Source organism: Daktulosphaira vitifoliae, unplaced genomic scaffold (assembly GCF_025091365.1).
Source record: "Daktulosphaira vitifoliae isolate Bord-2020 unplaced genomic scaffold, ASM2509136v1 Scaffold_2, whole genome shotgun sequence".
NCBI lineage: Eukaryota > Metazoa > Arthropoda > Insecta > Hemiptera > Phylloxeridae > Daktulosphaira > Daktulosphaira vitifoliae.
This window is the reverse complement of record NW_026099573.1, coordinates 9,386,084-9,395,812: the sequence shown is the minus strand read 5'-3', so window position 1 is coordinate 9,395,812 and position 9,729 is coordinate 9,386,084. Positions and strand designations below refer to the sequence as shown.

The 9,729-nt window shown below is 27.2% G+C and overlaps 1 protein-coding gene across 1 annotated transcript in view; it reads left to right on the top strand.

Moving 5' to 3' along the window:
• LOC126897405 (uncharacterized) overlaps window positions 1–4,386 on the top strand; it is a 38,291-nt gene extending 33,905 nt beyond the window's left edge. The window contains exons 2-5 of the mRNA XM_050670966.1: window positions 1,168–1,201; window positions 1,561–1,618; window positions 3,233–3,379; window positions 3,930–4,386. Coding sequence (XP_050526923.1) covers window positions 1,561–1,618; window positions 3,233–3,379; window positions 3,930–4,330 — 606 coding nt within the window. The 5' untranslated portion in view covers window positions 1,168–1,201 and the 3' untranslated portion in view covers window positions 4,331–4,386. The remainder of the gene's footprint in view (window positions 1–1,167; window positions 1,202–1,560; window positions 1,619–3,232; window positions 3,380–3,929) is intronic.
• Window positions 4,387–9,729: the final 5,343 nt, after the last annotated feature.

Sequence of the window (9,729 nt, the reverse complement as noted above, 5' to 3'; positions counted from 1 at the left end):
TTGTGACTACTAGAAGAATTATTTTTATTATTATTTAATTTTATAACATTTTATGAGCATTAAGATCATTTTTCATATTTTTTTTAGCATTTCATTTATGGTTTACTTATCTTATTTGAGTTTTAAAAAATAAAAAAAAAATCGTTATTTTTTTAATTATAATAGAAAAATGATTGTTATTTATAAGTTTTCTTTATTACCTCGCCAGAAAACACGTAAAACAATTTTATTTTTTCACAAAACTAATAGAAAATTAAATTTCAAATAACTTTTACATGAAAATTTTTTTTATAACTTTAACGGTTCATCGTATATACTTAAATTGCCGAAATATATGAATTTTACTGGTAAACATAATATTTATGGAACTTTTGACTTTTAGGAGGTAAATATTTGACTTATGGGTTTTTTGCTAATAATCTTTTTTATGTAAAATATTTATATGCATAATTTCTTTTTTGTAAACTTTTACGTAAAAATCATATATTTTAAGATAAAGCGCAATAACTGAAAAACTACCCTTTTGATCGAAATTTCAACCCTCTTGCGGCACGTGTTAACGTCAACCTATCGGGACCAAATTTTGCACAAATTATTTTTACATGTAATAGAACAATTTTTGGTGCGCGTAAATCGAATTTTGAAAATTTGTATTTTAAGGACCACCCTAATATACATACATATATGTCTTTCTATAATATATAAAGCCGCTCAGAATACTAGCATTCATTTTCATGCAACATTCTCTGCATGCGCGTATATTATTTTTCCTAGTAACATACACGTGTGTGTGTATCGATTAATTTTTTATAAATAAATTAAGTTTTACGTAAGTACTATTCTCGTACTTTGGATTTATTTCTTTCAAAACGTGTTAAAATGTGGTACGCTGAAAATTAAAATAAAAATTACCTAACCTATTGAAAAAACTGTTCAAACATCACGATGCACAACTTGGTGTTTTATAAATCTGTTGACGTGTTCCCTAGTTCAATCGCGAACGAGGAAAAAACTTAAGATTTTAAGACTATCGATCAGCGTTAAAAAGATTGCTTCTTTCAGTAAGTATTAGATAAAGGCAAATATTAGGTAAGCCCTATTTAATACCATTGTGAGGCACTGCGCTTATTTACAATTTTTTATCGTAAAACGTGAATATTTCTATAGCTTTGAACATTTATTCATTACAATTATCATAACGGTAAGTTAATTTTGAGACGTCTCATTTCAAAAAACAACACGTTATCATCAATATACATAATAATACATTTTACCTCTGATATGATATCCGAGGTGAAATTTAATTGCTAAAAATTTTTTATTTTTCAAATTCAACTCACTGTAAATTCAAGAATGACTCGGAAATCCGTTAATTTAAAACTGAATTTCTACGAATTATAACTGTGACAACTCCTATGGATTTTATGAATGTCCTCCGTGAATCTATTTAATTTTTCAATACTGATTTTCTTAGAAACGAAAGTTTATGAAATATATGGAAAACATTTAATAAAATATAATTATGTCAGAAATTATTATAGTTGTAATTACGCTTTTCAGATGATGTTCAAGAAAAGTTTAATGATTTTATTAGCTTTATCATTTGCATTTTCTATGGGTACGTTGATGTAAATATTATTTGATTTATGTATATTGAAGTAATCGTAAAATATGAAAATGTTTATAAATTGTTCAAAAATTATTATTATTTAATTGAAAAAAAAAATGTTGGTTCCTAAATTAATTATAATATAAAAAAAACTATTGTTATTGATTAGAATAGATGCTAATTACTAATTAAATAGACGTGATTAATGTATACAGTAAATATCTCGAATTTAAGATTTACAAAAAATAATATATATTCTTTTCAGTATTGCTTAATACACGAATAATTTAAATTGGGCTTTAGTTATACAATATCCAATATTGTATACGAGGTGGTATACAATAATTAAATCAAAATAAATAATTGAAAATGATTTTTTTTNTAAATCAAAATAAATAATTGATAATGATTTTTTTTTTTTATAATTTTCAACACGACTTCTGCGTTATGCGTTTATAACTACTACTCTTGACCATGAATTTTGTTTGTATTTGACATCGTTAGTAGTAATGAAATTTTGAAAATTTTTTTTATAAAATTATTAATCGTGTAGTTAGATACTAGAGGTTACAATTGCTAATATTAAATGTGTTATATAATTTCAAACGGTCGAAGAACTCAAACGATCAATTAAAAAAACGGAGTATCTAGTTATTGAATATTTATTTTGTCGAACATCCAATGAAAATGTCAAGATTCAGATCATTTATTACGATTAATTTATTATTAAGTGTTATTTTTAGTACTGCAGCCATTGCCGAAGCGAAGTTTTACAGAATTACCGTTTCGGGAGGGACGGGGATGAAGCATCTTACCGGTAAGTCTATCCTAGACTTGCCAGTAAAAATGACTGCATAACGAAAAAACTATCGTTTTTTGTCTGGAAAGCCTAATAAAAGTTTTTCTAACCAATAATATCCTTCCCGAATAAAACTTATACTGTGGGGCCTGAAACACATGCATTTCCCACTCCGGCCTGGCTTATACCGATGACATTTTAGATTTGCACCGATTTGTACCGATTCGTCACCAAAGGGAGGATAGAACATAAATATGCACGATTCGTGGTAATTTGATGTCTCGGTCATCAAGTCGCTACATACAAAATTACACGAAGATGTTAAGTCGTGATTTGGATGTTCTATTAAAAGGGACTGTAGATCAAAATAAAATGACAAAAGTCATGGTAATGGTCGTGACATTGACTGTGGCTATGGCGTACAAAAACAACATCAACTCCTATTTCCTCAATTATATCTTGAAATTAAACATAAAATTAAATGGATATTCGAATTCATCCCTCGTTAACCCCTCCCTCCTAGCACGGAGGTTATGTAAGACTTAGTGCCGGCATTGATAAAGTGTAATACAGAGATTACATAGATTGTTGTAGCTAATAGTATTGTAGATAGTATAATCGTGTAATAGATGAACTGGAATTTAAAATATTTTTTTAATGATCGCAGTCTAAATATTTAATCACTACTACTTCTGTAGAAGAGTACAATTTATAAATTGCATGTTTGTGTACTTTATTCATTAATTTATTTTCAATTGTCATAAAATGTATTTTACCTGTATTTGTTTCACAGACATTGACGATNATCTGTATCTGTTTCACAGACATTGACGATAGATGTATTCGATGCCCAGCTGGGAAATCTGCCATAGTTTACCCTTGTATGCACAAAGCTTGCAATGACTGCATAATTTCCGATGATTCTATTTGTCCCATATGCCTCAAATCTACTATTAAGACGTGGGACCTAGGTAAATATAAATAAAAATAACAATTTTATCGTACAGGATATTTAAAAAGTAAAGAAACAGGTCAATTTTTAAGAACTTTGATAAAAGGGCAACTTGGATAAAGATTACCGTTCCCATAATTAAAAGTAAAAAATCACTTTAAATTAACTAAAAAGAAATTAAACGAATGGTAATCATCGTATATTTTGTAATTAATAACTATATCTAAATCGAATTTTAAGCGCCAGAAATGCTTTTCATAATTAAATTATTAACGCGATTCCGTTTAAAAAATATATCAGTTTAATATAAATACCATTTCTAAAAAGATAGCACGTTTAACTTTTTTTTTAATTATTGCCTTCTCGAGCTTATTGCTTAGAAGTTGCATACGTCTTATTGTCCAAAACGTTGTGAATTCGATATAACTACAAAAAAAATTCGCCATAGTTTTAGGAAAATATTGGGCTTTAGTTTTATTTTAAAATAAAATCCGAATTGTCATGCACGTGAAATAAAAACAAACAATAAGTAAATATGTCAGTCGTTTTATTAAAATTTATATGTTTAGATGCTTACAGAGAAGAACTTAAAAGTTTAAAGGCCATTTTTATGGATAAATCAATTACTTTTGAAAAAATCATTTCGCATTATTATTTTCTTCCACCTTGGCAAAATGCTGATGAACAAATGTTGACAGACATTCAAAAAATTAAAAACTCATATCCTTTTGAAGAAATATATGAGTTATTTAACATTTTACAAAATGGTGGTTTTAATTATACTATCGAAGAAGATTTGAATCTTCGTCGTAGGTTTTTTTGCGTAGAGCCTAATAACAGAGAGAAAATTATATTGCAAAGCTATTATAATAGAAATCACTATGACGCTGAAAAAGAATTAAAATTACGAGAAAAATTTTTCGATAATTTAGGTTTAGAACCGGAAAAACTTACCGTTAACGACTGTTGATTAACTAAGTATATATTTTTATATTTAATTGTAAATAAAAATTAATTTTTCGATTACATTTTTTTTTTTTTACACTACAACAATTGATTATTCTATTTCTGAATTAATCTGAGTGAATTATTATCATTCTTGAGCTGTCCCATTCAATCGTTTAATAAAAATAAAAAAAAATTAAATAAAAAATATAATAAAAAAACAAAATAATTTTGGCAAAATAATGCTACGTAGGAAAAGACAAAATATTTAAAATAAAAAAAGTTGGAGGGACATTAGTGTCGTAGTAAGAACCTCTTCGATGTCCACACTCCTTAATTCACAAGCTTTTGAGCGTTGGAGGAGCTTCCTTCGTGTGGGCTCTCAATAGTCGGCTACCAAGCGGTTCCTATGAAAAGCCCGGCCCTGTCGTCGACTTCTTGAATAGTCTCCGTATTCTCCGTGTTCTCGAGGTATGTTCAGAACACTAAAGCTTATTATTAAAAAAATTCAATAATTAAAAGGGGATGTTGGGGTACCGAATACAATCATAAGCAATGTATGCAAAATGAATGACAAATGTTTATGAATTGAAAAAAAAAAATTTAATGCTATTTATGACAATAAAAAAATAAGCTAAGTTAACCTAATGTGTGTAGCCAAAACGTTGTCAAAAACTTCCATACATTTACAATAGGTGTCTTAAATTAAGTTAAGCATGCTCGATAATAGAACTAATGTATACAGTAAAATATATGCGAAACACACACAGTGACCATCTCATAAAATTCAGTGTCCATTTATTATATAGAAAAAAAAAAAGAAATAAACATAATAGGGTATTTTGAATGAGGCTGACTTGCGCCTTAGTTGAGGGACGATTATTTTATATAAATTATACTATAATAAGGGTAGCAGTAATAACGGCTGTTTAAAAGACCACGATTTTGCTGCTGTAACAACTTAGTTAACTTATTAATGTAAATATTAAACGTGCATGTCGAATTGACTTTATAAAGAAATAAATTTATTTAATAATATTAACTGGCTCGCTCTATTAGTATCAATTGTATTTATATAAGTAATGTGTATTCAATGAGGTCTTAATATGTTATACAAAGGGATTGATTGTTATAAACATATGAATAGAAACTATTATTCAAATTTGTCACGTAAGATTATAACTTGGGATGTGGCGACCGTTGACTGAGATGCATGGAGTGTTATGTTGGAAATTATACTTGGTAAGTACCATAATAAAATAATTTTTTAAATTTAATAATAATAACCAAGGGTTTTATTTGCCACAAATATTCTTTCAAACCCAATTTCATAAAATTCGATACTATTAATTTTTCAAAATAGATTATTTAGAAGTAAATTTTCTTAAACCTCGTGTATTGTGTATTTTTTATCACCTTATAGTATCGAATAAAAATAATTTCATAATATATAATAAATAAAGGGAAGTCGGGCAAAGCCGATCGAAATAATAAAAGTCATGTTATATCATTGTTTTGTTAATTAGAGTAAAATTATGCCATTATAAAAATATGTCGATCTAGTCGAACGGAATAATAATAATAAGCTATAATAAGTAAGCCATAATTTTCAAACAGAATAATTCAAATATTCCATAACGTAATGCATCGGACTGGCCGAAAATAATTATAAAATATATATATGCCACACATTAAATTAATTAACGGACTTGCCGAGAATAATAATAAAATATATGCCAAAATCAAATTATCGGATTTACTGAAAATAATAGTAATATAAATATGCCACAAAAACGGTTATACCGAATAAAATAATATATAATAATGTTCCAATGAACTATTGTTAACTTAACTATGTTAAGTCGTGATTTGGATGTTCTATTAAAAGGGACTGTAGTTCAAAATAAAATGACAAAAGTCATGGAAATGGTCGTGACATTGACCGTGGCTATGGCGTACAAAAACATCAACTCCTATTTCCTCAATTATATCCTGATTAGTCGTTTTATGATGTAAAAGTATAACGTATGAATAAATATACATGTAACGTATATTTAATATATATTTATTTTGAATATATTTCTTTACATATATTAGTATAAAAATTTAAAGGCTTGATGTAATACTTTTTAAAAAATGTTTTTCGTTACTTATGAATGAATAAATAAGACTTTCATCGGAATCAATAATAGACTTTCACAAAATAAAAGTATATAATATTTCATAAATATTAATTTTTATACTTCGTAATATTAGTCAACACTTTTATGTGACTATATCCAGAAAAAATGTATAAATTTCCCTAGTACAAATATAGAATTTGGATAAATTCTACGGTAACATTTAGACTAAATCTTAACATTTAAATATCATAAGGAAATAAAATTACTAAAATAATATTAATTATTAATAGGAACATAAATATTACTAATATTAAGAATATAAAAAACTCAATTTGATTATCTATGAATCGAAACTAATTTCACTAATTTTTATTAGTATTATAATTGTACCATTATGAAAAGCCTAATTGAAAGACACTAGTGTTACCTATTCGACAAACATTCGTCGTCCTCGTGGTTCGATATAATTGGCAATTTAAACTGATTCTAATTTTTAAGTTACTTTTTTCGACTAAAAACAAAAAAAACTTTAAATATGTTTAACTTTTTATACTCTACGTTAATTAGATATATGTAATATTCATAAAATCAGTGTACTCCCCCTATAAGGTATATTAGAGTAAATTAAAATACAACACCAAGAACATTAACACGAAAATAGCGTATTTTGGAATATGATGATAGCCATTTTCACCATGAAGACCATCTATATCTAGAATTTTTTTTTTTTATTATTATATAAGCTTTAATTTGAGGTTAAATAAAAGTATATTATAAGCTTAAATTTGAGATTAAATAAAAGTGTAAATAATTCCGGATTATTTTTAAAAATCAAGTTGAAAAAATTTAACTTTTATGCGAAAATTGTTTTTTTGAATCCCCCCTGTGGTTGGGTCAAGAGTCAGTTCAAAATATTTATATCAAATGGTAGGGAATTATATACGGTTTCAATATAAGATAAAATTTTGGTTTGTTAATTTTTAATAAGTTATGGCAATTATTAAAAAAAAAAATACTAATACACTAGTATAACAGTATAAAAATAATAGGTAGCACAGTGAGGTCGTGGCACAATATAGACATGACATAATAGGATAACAGTAGATGATATCTGACAGCGATTAAAATCACTATGATAAGAGACGCTTCGATGCAAGTCTGTAGATAGTGTTTAATTTTAAGAAATTGGTGGATTATTCCAAAAGCAAAATTAACTACTACTTTAAGTTGATATTTGGAGGCCCTTTGAAAATAAAGATAAGGTGTCGAGACAATTTTTTTAAATTTATAGTACATTATGTAAGATTTAATTTAACATATTTTTATTGGGCGCAGCATTTCCGAAACATTTTCAAAAGTTGAGTTGAAAAAGTTCTACTTTTTATACGTACCTTTCAAGTTTTAAACGCCCCCTGTAAATGGTAAAATTTGACGATTTCCAAAAAAAGTATGTCAGATTAAAAAGGTATATATAATGTACTTAAAAACAAAACTTTGTGTTGATCAACAAATTTTCCGAAAAATTATAGCAGTTTAAAGTTGATAATTTAAAATCGAAAATTTTAACACCAAAATAGCATTTTTTAAACTTTGGATGCCGTTTGCACGTAAAAGATAAGTCGTTAGGACATGTTGGAAACTCGAAATATTTTCAGAATATTTTCAAAACTTATGACGAAATAGTTAAATTTTTGTGCAAGAGTTGCTATTTTGAATTTCCCCCTGTGTGTAGATAAAAGGTCAATTTTACAAAAATATTATATCAAATAAAAAGAAATTACTTGAGATTTTAATATAAAAAAATTTAATTTGATCTGTTCATTTTTCAATAAGTTAAGGCAATTTTTCGAAAAAAAAAATAATTGAAATAAATGTTGAAATTTATCGATTTTAAACGTAGTATCACATTTTAATACATGTAGCAAATAATACATATACTTAATAAAATATATCAACAAATCAGCGTTTCCCGTGGTTAAGATGAATAAAAAAAATAATACCCTTACACAAATTCAACAACCCTCGTACGCATTTCATAATACGCCCACGTAAAAGATTTTATTACATTAATCAATGAAATACAAAAAAAGATATTTCAAGAATCTCACCAGAGATCGGTAACATAGTTTTGCGGGTTATAAAAAGGCCATTTTACCTCAAATTCGGGTGCTCTCTTGGTAACTTTACCGTCTTCTACCGCGACAAGAGTTATAACTACACGACTGTGCTCGTCTTTGTGGTATTCTCGGTCAGTACACGTATATGGAATCTGAGTGATATATATTTTGCTTTAAATTACAATTCTATATCAAATATACACATTTTTTGAAATGAAATATCCATTTCTAATCGCTGGGATTTAGAGAAATGGTTATACATCTTATTTTCGGCCGAATACTTTTGGTAATTCAAATATTCAAACACATATAAAATATTGGTATTCATTTATTTTATATATATATATATATACACACTTCAAAAAATTACATGATTAGATTGCATTGTGTTCTATTACTTATTGAAGCGCCACAAACTGGCTGGACTGAGTACTAGCACAATAATATCGTAGTCCAAATTTCAAATAATTTTTAGCCTTCTATGAAGTGTCTTTTCATTTTTCGACTAGCCAGTCTGATCTCAGCCGTTTTTCCGAAAGGAAATAGCGTGAACAATCAGAGTGTAAGATACTAGTATAATCTATTGTGCAAAGAACTTAAATTGAGCTCGTATCTACCCTAGATCATTCTGCGGATGACTGAAGAGACATAGGCCACTTGGAAAGAGATTACTTGCAAAAGAAAGTAATGTTGTTTTATTGTTTTATAAATTATTAAACTTATAAATGCGTTAGTATAAAACATTATTTACAAGGCCAAAAAATACACCATATAAATATACAAAAAGGGTCAAAATAATATACCAAAGAATAAATTTAATTTTCACCTTGAATAGATTTAATATAGAGTTCTATTAGAGAAATAGTTATACGCGAGTTAACATAGATTGTGTAACTTCATGTGCGTCTACTAGCGCATACATATACTAACATATATATCGACAAAACTGACATTAACTGTAGACATGACTCATCTAAACAGAATATCTGAAAAGCTTGAAGATTTATCCATGTTTGCAGTTGATTGCTGATGTTTCGGACTCATTGCAGAGTCAATCTTCGGAGCGATAGTAGATTTAAAGTTTGTGGTGACGCATGATAGTTTCTATTTAAAATATTTTTAAATAGAACATGAAATAACATTAAATTTTATTATAAAACATAGAACATATATATACATATTTA